The 17,190-nt window shown below is 57.4% G+C and overlaps 1 protein-coding gene across 1 annotated transcript in view; it reads right to left on the reverse strand.

Moving 5' to 3' along the window:
• GLI2 (GLI family zinc finger 2) overlaps positions 1-17,190 on the reverse strand; it is a 245,633-nt gene that overhangs the window by 16,191 nt on the left and 212,252 nt on the right. Inside the window, exons 6-9 of the mRNA XM_078070664.1 lie at positions 8,078-8,279; positions 6,664-6,874; positions 5,257-5,379; positions 1,677-1,811 (exon numbers count right to left, since the gene is read on the reverse strand). Of these exons, the coding sequence (XP_077926790.1) occupies positions 1,677-1,811; positions 5,257-5,379; positions 6,664-6,874; positions 8,078-8,279 (671 nt within the window). The remainder of the gene's footprint in view (positions 1-1,676; positions 1,812-5,256; positions 5,380-6,663; positions 6,875-8,077; positions 8,280-17,190) is intronic.

Consider the following 17,190-nt stretch of genomic DNA (forward strand, 5'->3'; position numbering starts at 1 on the left):
GAAAGACACAGCTGGGCCGAGGGGCTGGCTCTCTTCTCACAGGGGCCTTCTCCTTCCGGGGCCAGGCAGCGGCACTCCCCTACGCCTGCAGGGACAGTCCTGGGCACAGGCAGAAGCCTGCAGCTAAAGCCTCCTGCCCCTGATGCCTTTTACTGGAGGAGTTCCCTCCCTGCTCTTGGCGGCCCGGCTCGCTCATCACCCAGCACACCTCTCGTGTCTGCATCTCCACTCTCTGGCCGGCCCCCTCCCGGCCCCGCGTGCTGTCCTCTCTCTCCTTTCATCTCATCTGATCTGTCCTACAACTCGCAGCCCCCACGGCCCCTTCTCCATCTTGGACTCCTTCACCCAAAGACGTGGTACAGGTTGAAAAATTAGGCTCAATTTCCAGGAGGGATTAGAGCAGTCATGCTCCGCTGGTGCTATGTCAACGGCAACAGGTTTGCTGGGAAATCTCAGTCTCCTACATGAGAATCGGTGGGGGGGATCCCCAGAGCAAAAGAAACCTCCAGTATTTGAGAGCAACTGTCATGACCGGAGGGAGTGGGTGGTGTCCTAACTGCTGAGTGCACAGGGCTGGGGAGAAGCGAGCTCCTTTGGGGTGGCTTCTGGATGGGAACAGTGTGTGTATCTACCCTACCCAGAGATCGAGTGCTAGTCTGGTGTGGGGCTCATCTTTACAGACTCTCAGTCCCCAAGAATTGTGTGTGTGTGTTTGTGTGCGGGGGTAGGGGGTAGCTGGGAGGGTTATTCTTGAAGTCAATTTCTCTTCTGGATGCAGAAGAGAGATTCGCTCAGGCTGGTGTGGGGAACAGGGAGGAGGAGGTGGGAGGGAACCACCACGTATGAAATGCCACCTACTACACGCTTACGTGGGCATTCCATCTATAACCTTCACACCCTCGCGAAGTAGGCTTCACCTGCCATTACAGGAGAAAAAAAAAACTGAGGCTCGCGGGGGTTAAGTGACTTGTTCGGAACCACTTGGCTAGCTGTGATGTAGCCAGCTTTGAAGCCTCTGCTCTTCCCACTGTGGGTTACCCCCTCACTGCCGTCACGTGAATGCTGCTATAGAAGACTTCAGAGTGGGGACCAAGGGACATGACATGAAAGGCACACCCAGGTCCCATGGCCTGTCAGCATCCAGGCACATTTAAGCAGCCCCCTCCTGATATGGTACCAACACCCCATCGGCCCTTGTGTGTACTGGGTCTCTGGGAATGGTTTCCCAGAGGAAACTACTAATTCCTTCCTCCATGGGAGGAACTTCTTCAGGGTTTCAGGGTCAGGCTTATTATGATCTTGCAGATGCTGGCTGGTTTAACTGGTCTTATTTCCCTCTTTGCACTGGCTGCTAGGAAGCTCAAAAAAAGGATATTTATGTGACTGATAGTCCAGAGCACTTCGTTTTTAAAATACATTCTACTCCTGGCTTCATCTTAGTGTTCCTTTCTCCTGAATTTTCTCATTTACTTATTTTTGTGTTAATCTCTTAGGATGTATGCATTTGTAAGGGCCCTTTTAGAAGCAGGCGGGGCCCACATAAATAATTATGCCTCCCACTTGCAGAGGCTGTGGCCCAGGCATCTCCGGGAGCCGCCTCGTCCAGGCCCTTCTCTCCAGCAGAGGGACCGGCAGCTCTGCCCGCCAGGGCAGGCAGCTAGGGCTCGGAGGCTTACATGCACTAGCTGTTCCTGCGTGTCATACTCCTTGGTGCAGTCTTCCCAGTGGCAGTTGGTCTCGTAGATGATCACCTCGGCCTCCTGCTTACAGTCATCCCTGTCCAGGTCTTCCTTGAGCTCAGCCAGCTGCTCCTGGCGGGGGGGGGGGGGGGGGGGGGGGCAGAGCACACCCACGGTGAGCCACCTTCAGCCACCTGCCCCCGACCAAAGGTCACTATTGGCCCCAGGCAGTCTGTGCCGAGGGCCACACGCATGCATGCATGCACATGCGCACACATGTAAGGACACGTACACACGCACACGCATATGCACATGTATGCACTCAGCCGCTTTCCTCAGCTGCCTCCCTCCTTCCTCTCTCCCGCTGGCTTCTCATCACCGAAGTGTCCCATCACATCCTGGGTCAACTGACTTGGCAAAAAGAACAGGAGGAAAAAGGGCAGGGACTTTTGCTTCTTTGGTTTGGCTTCCTCCGGGGGGAAGCCGGGGTGGGCCCCAGGGGATCAGGGTGGGGGCATTTTTATTTCGAGTGTGTACGAGGTCAGGTCCTGCGTGGAGGCAAGAGAACAGCCAACATGCATCTGGCCCGGCCTTCAGACAACTGACTCTCACCTGGTCCCCTCCTCCCAGGGACACACAGCACGCCCCGGGTCAGGCTCAGGGTAGAGTGAACGTACTGCGGCAAACTCCCCCCACCGCTCCTCTTCCCCGCGACAGCCCTAAGATGTGTGGGCGTTTGTATTCGTGCACCACAGCCAGGAAAACGGGTTCAGGGAGAGGCCACCTTGCTCTCCGCAGAGCACATAGTGACTTCGTGACAGCCTAGATCTGCACTCTAGTCGCCCCATCACGATGGGGCCCACATGTGCCCCGTTCAAGGCGGCAGAGGGAAGGCCCCCAAGATAGGCCTTCCCCCGATCACAGGTGCCTGGAATTCCTTTCAGAGAGCACAAAGCCTGTCACTGTCAGAAGAGCCAGAGACTGAGCATCTGTCCCACAGGGAGCCCCACCCTAGCTGATGCTGACGCGGAGCTGGTCAGGGGCGGCCTCTTGGCAGGGGACACGGGGCGGGCTGCGAGTGGGGGGGAGAAAGGGAGGCACAGATGTGCCAGGCTGGGATGAAGGCCCAGTGAGGACCTCTACAGGATGTCAAGGACTCCCCAGTGTTCCGCTGGCTCGTAGGCAGCTCAGAGCAAAGCCAGGCAGAGGCAGATGTTAGTTGCTTTCCATTTCACACTATCTACCAAACAGCAGGAATAGTCTGCCTTTCAGAAGAGGCCCTGGGGAAAACATTTACAGCTCAGACTAAGGGGGACAACCTCCCCCACAGTCAGGAGCCCCAGCCCCCACCTGCTCCAGAGACCATGAAGCAGAGGCTGCCGCTCGGCCATCAGCCTCATTACTACTGCTGAGTCCATTTCTGGGCATGGGGAAATTGGCCTCCTGGCTCCTCCGGCTGGCCGCAGACTCAGGCCCCTGACCGACTGTCCACTGGAACTGCAAAGGGCTCCTTTCAGAGGAGCTTCTGGTTGCTTCTCAGAGTGCTTTTCAATGAATGCCCTTGCCTTGAAAAGGCAAACGATGACATGTGGTTTCCTAAGTTCATGGGCAGGCGTAGGGTCCAACAAGGAAGGTGCAGGAGCGCCCCTGCCCGGGACCTTTAGCTATGGGAGGTCTGTGGGGTTGTGGCCTCCTACACCTGCTCTGCACGGTCAGAAAAACTGCAAACAGACTTCTTATTTCATAAGCCGCATGTCCTGCCTTTTCCCAAGAAGACTCCCGAACAAGCTGCCAGATGGACATGTGAGTGCAAGATGGCGCAGGGGCCACGGGTACGCTCAGGCCTCCAGATGGAGCTGGGCATCATCCTTGCCCACGGTTTAGAGGGCTTCAGCAGAGTGGAGATTCATTATGCTGCATTGCCTGCCAAGGGGAAGCATCCACCTTGCAAATGAGCCAGGTCACTGAATCAGGACACTGAGCGACACGGTGACAACCTCTCGTGATAAACAGCTTTCCTTCCACTGACACGTTTGAGGAGCCAGGCCGGGCAGGAAGGAGGGCTTTGTGCTGCCTTTCTGAGTTAGAGGGGTAAGGCAGGGGTTCCCGGGGGCTCAGCGCTTGTCCTCGCCACTATAGCACGTTTATCTCCCCTGGATATGTGCCGTCCTCATCAATTTCAACGGCCCCCGATGATGGCTGACCTCATGGAAACCATGCATCATGCCGAGATGCTTTGGCATCAGCGAGGGGAGAAAAATTTGTCACCAACTCCTCTGTTTGCCTGACAGTAACAGGACCCAATATTTCATAAAAATTAAGTGCCCAGAGCATGCCCGATGGTTTACAGGTTTGATAAAGGATGGTCTGGCAGATGTTGGGGAGACGGGGACAGGAGGTCCCCTGCATCCTTGGTGTCAAAGCTGGTGATTCTGGAGTAACAGATGGAGATCATGCCACAGTAAGAGGCCTGGGGGGAGGGAGGCTCACCGGTGGGTTCAGCACTTACACTAAGCCCTTCCCATGACAGGCCTTTGCTCTAAGAACAGGGCCTGTCTCTCTCTGCTGTCTCAGAGTGTCTGAGTAAGGGGCAGGATCTCCAAAGGGACCTGCACAGGGGTTTCAGCCCCCCAACAGACCAGTCCCGGGCTCTGGGTTGCTCCATTCCTCACCTTCCTCCCAAGAATCATCTTCCCTTCCTTCCCTCCTTACCACACCACTCACTCCCTCAAATGTGCATTGAGTCACTAGAAAATATTATTTCGGGGCACCAGAGTGGCTCAGTCAATAAGGTCATGATCTCTGGGTCATGAGATCGAGACCCGCATCAGCCTCTGTGCTCTGCATGGGGTCTGCTTGAGATTCTCTCCCTCTCCCTCACTATCTGCCCCCCCCAACCGGATGCACGTGCGTTCTCTCTCTCAGATAAATACATAAAATCTTAAAAAAAAAGAAAATATAATTTCATGGCGACTTGGCACCAGTCCCTGTGCAAACCCTGGTGATGTGGAGCCAAATCAGGCACTTCTCCCAAGGGCCGCCCTCTCCAAAGCTTACAGTGCAGTGCAGGCACTAGGGTGGGCTCCGAGCAGGAGCCCAGGAGGATCAGGAAAGGGTGCAGTGGCAGTGAGGGGGATGGGGTGGGGGGTGGAATTCCAGGAAGAGGGAGCAACGGGACAGGGGCCATAACCATTCAGGGGCCACAAGAAAGTGAGTGTGACCGGGGCTTGTGTGAGGTGCTGGGTGGAGATGGCTGCAGCCCCAGACATCCATCCATCCATTCATCCATCCATCCACACATCCATCCATCCATCCACCCACTCACCCATCCCATCCATCCATCCATCCATCCAATCCATTCATCCATCCATTCTTTCACGCAACCTGTGTTTGATGAGCATGTGATATGCGGGGTGCCGGGGACACAGCTCTGGTCCTCCCTGAGCTCACGGTGTACCCGCCCACTCTGGTTCACTCATTCATGCAGGCAGCTGTCCATTCATCCATTTGCCACCAGGGCTGAGGTCCCAGGTCCGCTGACCCAGCTGGAGGGTGGCCAGGACAGCCAGCCGGTTACCTGCGTCAGGGTCAATGGGGAGGCTGGCCGCAAGCCCTCGGCCTCTGTCTTGACCTTGCTGCGCTTATGAATGACGATGGGGTTGACGGTGCTGCTCACAGCCGACTCGCTGCTCGGCTTGTTCTGAAGGAGGAGTGTAGGAGAGCCCATCACACAGGGGCAGGGCGAGGACATGCCAAGTTCTGTTTGGGCTTTACCTCTGGGATCCTCCCCACATAGACTGGGCCAACATTGGTGTTTGAAGTTTCAGAAGCTGGCTCCCTGTACTTGGTCCTCTGGCCAGGGGCACAGCCAGGGAGAGTCCAGAGCTCGGCCTTCCAACCCCCCACCTCCACGGGAATGGAAAAGAAACTCTCTGGGAGATGCTGGGCACCATCACTCCTGTTCCAACAGCCTCAACTACTCAGCCCTCTGAAGCATGAGAGCAGGGGCAGCTCGGGGTCTGTGGAGAACAGGGCCTGGCCAGCCCAGGGAGCAGGAAAGGGAAGGGCCTAGTTCTTCGGGAGAAGGGGGCTAGAGCCATAGTGTCAGGTGGTGACAAGAGCTGACAGCGCTATCTGGGGGCAGGCCCCAGGCGGCCACCTGGAGTCCTGGGGTGGAGAGAGAGGGTGTCCTGGATGAGGGGCTTTTCTGGACAGGGTGGAGTCTTGCCTTCCTCCCAGCACGTGGTCACATCTGGGCTGTGCCCTGCCAGGTGGCTGGCCTGGACAATCCCTGCACCTCAAGAACTGTCATTGGGAATGCTAACCAGGATCCAGGTCTTCACAGGGCTCTGTGCACACAAGCTCATGTATGCGCACAATGAGCCAATTAGGCAGCAGGCCCCACTTGGCACATGCGTTAGCCCAGGCTGGAAGAACTTTCGGCGAGTCAGGGTCCAAAACACAGTAGGACTGATTCCAGAGCCTACGCCTCTCCGTTCTCCAATACTGTCTCTATAATTCCATTTCCTCATCTGCAAAATGGGGCTTCCCTCACCAAATGCTAATGGCAGCCCCTGTGTGCACGCACCGTACCAGCGTGCCCCGCCACACCAGAGGCCTGCTGGAGAGGTCAGATAAGATGGTCTTTTGTAAACTTAAGCTCTAAGACGAAACTGTACAGAGTACTCTGTCTGCCAGCCTCCGACTTCTAGCCTCTCTCTGTCTACTCATTACATTGATTAGACAGGTGACTGCGGAACTTATCGGCTGGCTACTTGCCAAGGAAAGGTGAGGGTGTCAGGACCCAGCCCCGGCCTCCTGACCCGGCATCCAGCCCTTTTGATCCCATGGCCCCTGCCCAGCAGACAGTCCACCAGCTGGACCTGTGCCCAGAGTCCTTCCACAAGTTCCTGGCGGGAGAGGGCAACGATCAGCCCTCGCGGGATCCCAAGAGCCTGGTGACCCACCCTGTGCACCCATCTACCTGGGTGCTGTGGCTTGGACAGTTACTGCTGCTGAGCTGCGTGGCCGTGGCGTTGAGAGAGGTGAGGGGCATGGGCTGCTGGGTCAGGAAGGTGGGCGAGGGCTGGATCAAGGGTGGAGTGTGTCCGAAGGCTGAGCCCAGGCCCCTCTGCTGGCTCAGGATCTGCTGGTAGGCCACCGGGTTGATGGGGTGGGGGAAGGAGAAGGCGGGGCTGCAAAGAAGAGCAGACAAGTCAGGGACGGAAGTGGCGGGCAGAGAGGACCCTGCCAGGGCCTGGGAGGGGAGTGTGGCTCACCTCACTGCCAGCAGGGCTTTATCTTGCTCAAGAGCCAGCAGGGGCTCCCCATTGCCTGCCATCTCAGGCCTACCCTTCTGTGCTCACCCCCGGGCCCTGCCCCACGATGCAGCCTTTGCTCCAGCACGCTGGCCCCCAGGAGGAGCCAGGCCTCTCATCCCCACACCCCGGCCCTTCACCGATCTGACGCCTGAGAGGCACCCCTGCATCATCACTCCCGGACTATCTGAACCCCACTGGGCCCCTGAGGCCGGTCCTGATGCCCCCTTGTCGAGGAAAGGTGCCCTGAGCCCTCGGGCTCACATGGTCCCCTCTTCTTTCACTTCTACTGGGGTTCTAGGCCCCTTCCTATCGTCGGTGTATGGACCACTCTTTCCAGAACAGGATACTAAGGAATAAGGGTGACCTCCGACCCTAAGCCATACACGGGTGGTTTGTGGCTTCCTCCTTGCTTTCTCCTGCATCATTCACTCTGGGGGCGGGAGAGGGGAGCCAGCTGCCATGGCGGGAGGACGCTCAAGCAGCCTTACGGAGAGGCCCCTGTCACGAGAAATAAGGGTCCTGCCAACGGCCGTGTGAGCAAGCCACCTCGACATGAGTTCAGTCAAGGTGGTTGGGTCTGAGTCCTAAAGCAGCCTTGGGCTGCATGGTGGGGGTGGGGAGGATGGACACAAAGGCGAATGGTGTCCATGAGGTTTGGGTGTGCCATGCCGTGACCACAGCGGGAGGCCTGTGTCCAGCCAGAGACCTGGCGGCACCCAGGTCAGTGTCATGCCTCGTGTGGTCCCCAGCGCCGGCCAACAGCCGTGGCTGCTCCACGACACCTGCTGAAATACTAAGAAAGCCACCTTCGGTTCCATGATGGAATCTTTCATGCCAGGCCCGCTAAGTGTCACTTTTCACACCAGAAAGTGTGCCTGGGGGTGAAGGAGCACATGGAGCCAAACTCAAACGTCAGCCCATTTCAAAGTCCTCGTTACCGGTTTTGAATTCCTGAACCAGTTGCAAGCGCGCTGATTCACAAATGCAGCAAGAGGTCCTCTCTTTCTCCTCGGGATGAAAGCGCGGCCCCTCCCCACGGGGCCCCCAGGCCGCCTCCCCCTGGCGGCCGGGGCTCACCTGAGGGTGCCTGCCGACAGGTGCCCGTAGGAGCCACTGGCCGCTGAGCTGCTCCGGGAGTTGTTGATGTAGGCCACCAGCGAGTTGGGGGACGTCCGGATCATCCGCTGCAGGTCCAGGCTGGCGTCCGAGAGCGGGGAGATGGACAGCGCCCGCTTGCGGCTCAGGCGGGGCGTCACCCGTGGGCTGGAGAAACGCGACACTGTGGGGACAGCCAACCCCAGGCGTCACTGTGCTTGTAGGAGCATAGAATCGGGGGGGGGATTGGGTGGTGGGGGACGGCGGGGAGAGCCTTTGAGGACGGTCTAATGAGAACCGCCGGGGCCTCTTGGGCAAGGGACCTAGCCTGTCTCAAACTCAGCTGGCTTCTCTGCAGGATGGGATGGATCCGCGCACGGTGTGTTGAGGCTGGGAGAAACGCAGGTCAGTGCTTGGGTGAGAGAATACGCTCACCGAACATAAATTAGCGCCTTCACTATCAGTTTCGCAGAGAGCGGGGCGGGAGTCAGCAACGCCCAAGGCAGGGCAGTAAAGTACACACACCCTAAGCGTCGAGCAGCTCGGCGGCCTCTCACGAAGCGAACCCACCTGTGACACTAGCACCACGTCAAGACACGGCGTGGCCGGCACCTTTCCAGACCCACCCTGAGGGCAGCCCCTGTCCTGGGCTCCTGGAGCCGCCCGAGGCTTCGGGAACCTGTCACCTTCAGCACTCACACGCGCAGGCATACCCCCCCACCCCTTGCAGAAGCTCTCACCCCTCACCCATACACAACTGCGAGAAGGGAGGACAGCCTGCCCTGCACTGGGCTGCCTTCATCCTGGGTCACACTCCCCTGCCAGGGCTCCAGGCTGCTCCTTCACACAGTCCCCGCCCCCCGTCAGGGTTCTGGGTCTTTCCTCTGGACAAACAGTGGCCTAGAAATGGTCTGACAGCATCACGAGGCAACTCCCACATGCCGGTTTCTGCTCTGTCCAGACCCTCCCTGAGCCCTGGTTTCTTCTCCGTGAAGGGGTCTCCTGGTTCCAACCTCCGGGGCTGTGGTGAGGAGGAGAGTAGGTGACGTGTGTGAGCAGCACCTGCCCCACGGCAGGGGCGCCCAAATGCACGGCCATGGTCCTGCGTTTCTGGACACCTGTACTGACACCTCTTTCTGTGCCCCTTCAGTGGCCTCCCGGTTCCCTTTGGGCTGCCGGGGTTGTCCGGACACAGCTCTAGTAGCTGCCGGTGCTTGGCTGTTCCTAGGCTTGTGATGTCCTCCTTCTTCCCTTCTGTCTGTTCAGAACTGCTTGGACCCCGCAGGTCCCCCTCCTCCAGGGAGGCAGCAGGTTACCCTGGCTGCCAGGTTGGTGTGTTAGTGCCTTGTCCCCACAGCTGTGGGGATACCAAGGGCAGGGCTGATGGCCTGTGGATCACTGACCCCCATCCCCAGTGCCGACCAGCCCAAGAAGGCTCAGGGCATGTTCAGCCTGTGTGAGTGCAGAGCCCGTAACTACCACCTGCAGAAGTTTCAGCAGAGCTCCCCCCCACCCCAACCCCTCCACTGCTGGGCCCTGGGGGAACCCATGCCCGGCGCTCCCCCAGCGCTCACCCTTGGCTGGCAACCCCGGGAAGCCCCTTTCCTCGTGGGCCACAGGGATAAACACCCTCTGAGGCTGTGCAGAGGACAGATGAGGCCCCAGAATCTGTCTGAAAGGTAGCTCCAGGTCACTAGGGGTATCCTGCAGGGCTGAGCTCAGGGGGTTCCCACCACCCACACAGCAGAGAGGGAACTGGGGAACCCGGGAGTTGGCTTGACGCCTCCCATCCTCACCTCCTTCCTGACTGAGTCTGCCCCCAAAGCTGCCGACAGGTCCCCTTTCTCCCACCCTCCCCCAACTCCCTCCTCCCCACCACTAACCCTAGTCATCCTTGAGTCCTTAGCTAATTGCTATGTGGATGGCACATGCCTTCCTGCAGCCCGAGAGAGCTCTTTAATGTGTAAATCGAATCGTGTCCCTGTGCTCCCTTCTCCAGAGCTCCCCAGTGCTATTAGGAAAAAGGCCCAAATCCTCAGGGTGGCTTCTTGACAGCCCTGTGGGTGTCCCCTGCCTACCTCTTCAGCTTCATCCTGCCCACGTCCCAGGCTCTGCTCCAGCCACATTCCAGCTTCCCCCTCAGGTCACCTGCCTCTCTGCATAGGGCCTTTGCACATGCAGATTCCTCTGCCTGAAGTGCTCCTCCCTATTCTCTGTGCTCAGACCTCAGGGGGTTACCACCTTCCCAGGGAAAGCATCCTGACATCCTCTGTTGGGAAGGTTCCCCCGCCCCAGTCCAAACAGGTGTCCCATCGGCAAGCCTGCATCTGCTGGTGTGGTTTTCCGATGGCTTCTGGCTCTCCCGCCTTCAGGCGGGAGGGACTGGCGTCCTTCCCCCCTCACTCCACATGGATGCACAGACAGCGGGCTCAGCAGTGAGCCCAAGTGCGAGATGGTGACGGCTGAGCCACCCGCACAGGCACGCTGTGGTGAGGGAGAGCAGAATCACAGCCACGGAGAGTCAATATTTATGGACCGCCTGGAAGGTGCTAGATGCTGTTCTAAGCGCTCAAATGTATTAACTTGTTTATCTCTGAAGTATTAAATAGTGTAAAATTGCCCTAGAAGGAAGGGGCTGTTATTACTCTCATTTTACGAATGACAAAACAAGTGGCTTGACCAAAGTCGTGCAGCCAGGGGAAGTACAAAAATGGACTGGAGGTCAGGCAGTTGGCCGCCAGACCACTCGGCACACCGCCTCTGCCCAGGGTGGGGAGGCGAGGCATCTTTCGGGGAAGGATGTCCTGGAGGGTTGGGGGCTGGGCCAGACAGACACACATACACACCATGTGGGGACACACAGCTGCGCTAGCCAGCCACACCAAACCCAACACTTAGTGATCGCATTGGAGCCCATGACTCAGCCTCCTGAGCCTCTCTTTGCCCATCTGTACAGTGGGGGCAGGGCAGCTTGGCTTGCTGGGTTATTGTGAGGACCGCCCGGAGACCACGGAAGTGCCTAAAACCCAGCGGACCTTCTAAAGTGAAACTGAGAGTTCACGTAGCTTCTTTAGGGGCTAGGAGGATGGTTTCGATGGGCAGGGTGAGCCTAACGCTAATACTGCAGTAAAGGACAGCACGTCTAGAAAACATGATTGGGCCACATAGCAGCACACCCACCACTAAAGCATTCACTCATCTGTCCATTCACTCGGGCTCCTTTAGGCTTCTTTGTTCTTATTTATTGAATTCACTCCTTGTCAATCCTTACTTCGAAGGAAAATCAAAGATGCAAACGTGAATCTTCCCAAAGATTCCTATTACTTACGGACTGAGTGGCAAATGGAGAAATAGGAGGTGAGGGAAGATCTAACATCATATAAAGGAAGAAATACACTTGTCTGTGTAATACATTTTTTAAAAAAGATTTTGTGGCTAATATTTGGATTCCCACCCTCTCCTGTGCCCCTAACAAGAGGAAACAGGCCAAATCTGACAGTGATATTCATCTCTGTTATACCCACCCCTCAAGGGAAATATGTTTATTAATGCACCTCTTCCCTTGATAAATTACTAAATAGAAAGAAAATCCTGGCACTCATTTCCTGTGGCTTCTCCGGTGATTTATGACTGGAGAAGGGCAGAGTCATGGCATCCATTCATCTGTGCATGAGTCTGTGCTGATTTCTGTCAGCCGCCAAGTGACCGGACACCAGCCGGCCTTCACCTGGGCAGACGCCGCCCGATATGACCCACTCCTGTTGCCGTTGGCATCTGGACCCTGTTTCATCCACTAGGTCTTTCTTTTGTTCTTTCATGTGTTAGTTCATCCTCATCCTCCCATCAGCCCCCTGTCAGTGTTGAAAGCATGCCAGGCGTGGGGCTGGTCACTACAGAGGCTGCAAGCAGAGGGGACCCTCAGCCCTGGTCTTCTGTGAAGCTCACTGTCCAGGGGAGTGATAAAAGTAGTAGTCATAGTACTAGGCCACGTTCACTAGGTCCTGGGGTTGCCTTAGCTAGGTCCAGAGTGCCCAGGGACATTGCTGCTTTCCCAGGGGCAGCCGGGAAGGGCAGGAGACTTGAGAACAGGCCCTGGGCCCAGGCAGACCACGTTCTGACCCTGTGTGACTGCTCTGAACTGGGTGGCCTTGGGCGAGTCACTGGACCTCCCTGAGCTGGTTCCTCACCTGGAAGATGGGCCCAAACGACCCACCTCAGGTCCTTTGGTTAGTGCTATGGGCTAGTGAGCAGCATACCACCCAAACTCAGGTGGACATCCTGAGGACCCAGGAACCAGGGCTGAGCGCAGCAGGAGGGATGCAAGGACCTGTCCCCACGGGGCCTGGTCAGCACAGGTGTGGCACCAGCAATGGAGAGAGCTGCGTCCCAGCCCGACACCCCAGGAGCCTTTTGTGGGCCAGATGCTATCCTGAGCATGGGGTTGGGACACGCCTCCCCTGGGGACCGCAGGACCCAGCCTTGTGGCCTGGCTCGTGGGCTCTGAATCCTCACTGGTTCCGGAGCATTCCTGCATATCCCTGCCCCAACCACTATCTTCTGGACTCAGCTGAGGAAATGCTCTAAGGAAACCCAGCTAGAGGACCTTAACCTGCCTTACACTTAGCTGTCCACAGCCCCGTCACCCTGTCTTATGGGCAAAGTGAGAACACTCAGGCTTTGGAGCCCAGAGGCTGACCATTTCCTAGTTCTGTGATGCAGACAAAGAAACTTCGGGCGCAGGGCCTCAGGTTCCGGGCCTGTAGAGTGACTTCATAATGCTGGTCTCTCAGGACTGTGAGTGCAGGCTCACCAGATGAGCCATACACACCAGTCACCCTGGGCCTGCACCACACGGCGGTCCTGCCCCTCTGGGCCCTGCGGCCTGCTCTCCTCTGCCTCAGTCTCCCTCCTGTCTGCAGGCTGGGCACGGCCTCCCTGCCCGACTGAGGCCTCCGACAGTCCCTCCACAGCTCCTCCTGCCTCTGTGTGGTGTGATCAATGTAATTGGTTTCTGAAAACCCCCTTGGACCCACAGGCGGCATAAAGAACGGGCGTCAGAACGGAGGTGACATCCAAGTCAAATTAGTGTCAATATGACAATAAAATATACAGCTCGGAGGAAATATGGGCTGTAAACAGACAACATTTCAATCGGAAACATTTCAATCTTCTCAATGTGGTGGGAGGAGGAGGGGGTGGGGCTGTGGCAGCTACCATTCTGCTGTTAAATCACCAATATTCAACCGCATAAAACAAGAAGATTCCATTTTAAGGCCCTGGTGACAGCCAGTGAATCCCCCGCCCTCCACAGAACTGGGAGGCAGAGTGATGGCCTTGGACTCCCTGACCGGTTATCCATTACCTCCCCGAGCAGCATCACTTCCCACTCTTCCTGCTATCAATCAGCCTCCTTTAAAAACAGGAGGCAGCGGGCCTTCATCGACCACCAGGAGGCTGGGAAGCCCGCGGCAAGGGAGGGACACGGGAGATGCCCTGGATCCCGCCCACGGCCCAGCCCCGTGCCCTGGGAGGAGGGCAGGGCTTGCATCTGCACTCCAGCTAGAGCCCCATCAGAGGCCTCTCTGTCCCCCTGACTCTCCCCCACCCCCGTGGGGGTTTTCCTCAACATAGGATGTGTACTCTACCCAGATGAGGTTATTTTAGGCCTGATGGAGACAGGGATGTGGATGCCTTCCTCATATATGATCAGGTTTCCCATATGAGAAAAAATATACCAATTCTATTTTAAGATCTATTTATTTAACCCCCAAAGGTGAGTGTATTAAAAATGTATCATTAAAGAATCGTGCTGATGGCACTTGGCTCAGGTAAAAACGGTGGTGGTGGTTTGTCAGCGAGCAGGCGGGGGACACCTGCCCTGGTGGGTGTGGACCCAGGTGGCCTTCCTGCACCTTCTCTGCAGGTCGCTCACATAGTCCGGCAGACCTGGCCTCCACACCCCAGCTTGACATTCAAAGCCTCTGGAAAGTCCTCTCCTCTTGGAACATGAAGGGAAGGAGCTGAGAAAGGAGGCCGGGGTAGGTGGGGTGGCCTGGGGATGGATATTCTTTGTCTTGCCAAGGAGCACCCTGAGTGCACGACTTGGCACGCTATGCATCGCTGCATCCCTAGCACCTAGAACCATGCCTGGCACATAGGATGTGCTCAAGAAATACCTTCAGAATGAATGAGAGAGAGAGAAGGAGAAGAAACACACCGAGAGGGAAGGGTTAGTCTCAACTTCCCACACGCTGAGGCCCCCTACACCTGCACAGAGCTTACATGTCATAGCCATGCTTATGGGAGGCTTCCTAACATGAACACACATGTCCTCAGAGAGTCTCAGGACCCTTCCACAGGTGGGCTCTGAGCTTGCACAAGTCTCTCTGGGAGAGTCTGAGCTAAAAGAAACTCAATGGGAAGGTCTCTCCCCAGACCCAAACAGATGGGACGAGCAGAAAGCACCGGAGGTGGTGGGTTCTCCCTGCTCCCCAGTTTATAGGAGGGGAGAAGCTGGGGACAGCCCAGAGGCAGGCCTGGGCTATGAGCACTGGAGTCTCTTTGGGATGCACGTGAACCGCACATCCATGTGGGCATCAGAGCCGAACAGAAATGCCTAAAACATTTTTAAAAGCAGAAGCAAAGGTTCTGGTTGTAGTTCAAACCGGTTTGAAAAGAAAAATTGTATTAAGTAATGACACATACAGGATATCATGTTGGACTACTCTTGATTTGCTTGGATCATAAGTGACCGGGACCAAAGGAAAAGAATCATCCATTCCTGAAATCCTTCAGGGTTCAGAAAAAGCCCCTAGCCCCACCCCATGCCTCAGCCTTCGAAAGTGGTCTGCCTGCTCGGGCCCTCGATGGACGCTTCCCTCTGCACCCCAGAGCCAATCGCGTTCCCAAGAGGAGAGGTGGAGAAAGGATGGTGGGTGGGTGTGATGAGTCCGACGTGAGCTGGACGCTCTCACGCCCACTGGTGAGCTCATCTCCCGTTGCTCCGGCTCAGCCCCAGATGCTGCCAAATGCGGAGCGCCCCTGAGAACAAAGCGGCCGTGTTCCCAGCCACCTCCCCGGCTGCCTGCAAGCCGGCAGCTGCTTGCCCCAGCACAGTGTGTTCCCCAATCAGTTTGCATCTTTCCATCCTGGGGTTTTTTGTAAGTGTCACTCACTCAAACAGTCACTCTGCAAACACGGAGGCCTGCTCCTTGGCAGCCAAGCTCCAGGACGTGGAGGGCTCCCCGGTTTGTTAACAAGGCAGCAGCACCCAGCAGGAGGAAAGGGCAGGAGCGCGAGCACTCGAGAGCGGATGCGGTTGAGCTGGGGCTGGATTTGGGTGCAGGGCTGAGCTGGGCAAGGCTGGAGGGAGCAGCATTGCAGGCAGAAGGTGCCCGGCCATTGTCCAGGTGGCTGCAGATGGAGCGGGGCGGTGGAAGGCAGTGTACAAGGCGGGGGAGACGAGGCTGGAGGGGAAGGCCACTTAAGCCACATTATAAAGCCTGAATCTTGCCCTGAGGGTGATGGAAGCCATGGGGGCACAGAATGGCGGAGGGGATGCAAGATCCCTGCTAGGCAGCTTGGAGGCTGAGGGAGCCTGAGCTGAACGGCAGTGCAGGGAGGGCGGCAAATCACAGGAAGGTCGGGGGGTCGGGGGTTGACAAGTCAGATGTGGCAGACCTGGGGCTGGGACCAATGGGAGGCATGGGGCGGTGGCCAGGAGGAGTCATGGCACTGGGGTAAGCACGGGGTGGACAGAGACAAAAGTCCCGCCAGACGGGAAGATACAGAAGAGGGAAAAGACTACTCGAGGAAAGAGAATGGGACGAGTACTGATGAGCGGCTACTGCGCGCCAGGCATTGAGCCAAGTGCATACACGCGATCTTACTCAACAGTGTGTCTAGTTCAACCGGCACGCGGGGCTGGGAATCGCTGTCCGGACCCCATCCAGTGTCCCCACCACCTTGGACCAGCTCCCACAGTGGGGACGCGTGCAGAGAGTCACTGGCCTAGACGTGCCTGAGGCTCACTACCCAAACTCCCTTCCCATGGCCCCGCCTCGGGGCACCCCGCTCCGGCGCGGCTGCTCTGGGCTGAGCTGGAACGCATCTGGCCCTGCAGGCCCTCCCCTGAGGTCACAGCTCTCGGGGCGTCAGACGTGTTGTGCTGCAGGGTTTGAAACCCCAACTCACAGCCTGGGCAACTCACGTGTCCCCCGTTTGCTCCTCTGAGAGTAGAGATAGGAATTGCAGCCTCAGAAGGTGGCTGAGGGGAGTCACAGAAGAGAATGTATGGAAAGGCACAGGACAGAGATGGTTCTGACACATGCACGCAGCAGGTGCTCATGTCTGCTCACTCGGCCTCTCCTGCCTTCTGGGGACACCTGCCTGACCAGACCCCTGGGCCGTGGTTTCTCTGTGTCTGCCCACTGTCCCGCTGGCCTCGTGCCGGCCACCCGGAGGCCTTGGGAGGCAGGCCGTGCGTGGGAGGATGCGACATTCGGACATGGCTATTTGAGCACTGTATTGTACCCGTTGTCTGGTTTCTAATTTGGACAAGTGGCATATACACACAGCTTCACCAGCCGCTGACACCCCACCCCACTCCCTATGGGGAGCAGCAGGGGGCTGTTGAGAGGAGGAGGGCATGTGCTCAGGGGCCAGGCCTTATCTCACACCCCACACTTGTGTGTAGTCCTGGACTGAACTCCATCCTGGGGAAGGCACAGGGGAGGGACAGACCCGGGAGTCAGATTCCGATGGCAGCCCTCGGGGCATGACGAGGGTGACATGGGATGAGAGCCGGTGTTGGGAGGACCCCAGTGCTCTTCCCCAGTGGGGGAGAGGAAGAGAAGGCTCAGCAGGGTTCAGGAACCACACGAGGTGGCTCTTGTATGTGCGAGGTGAGTAGGGCAGACAGACAAGAAGGATCCAGAGGAGGGGAGAAGAGAGAGAAGGCTTCTGGGGAGATGTCCCAGAGGAGACCAAATCTCAGCCAGGCCCGAGGAAGGGAGGGGCTTGGCTCCGCTCCAGCCAATAAGGTGGAGCTGCAGGGGCTGAGGTGGACAGGAAGTCCTGGGGGACGGAAGGAGGCT

Source organism: Halichoerus grypus, chromosome 4, assembly GCF_964656455.1.
Source record: "Halichoerus grypus chromosome 4, mHalGry1.hap1.1, whole genome shotgun sequence".
NCBI lineage: Eukaryota > Metazoa > Chordata > Mammalia > Carnivora > Phocidae > Halichoerus > Halichoerus grypus.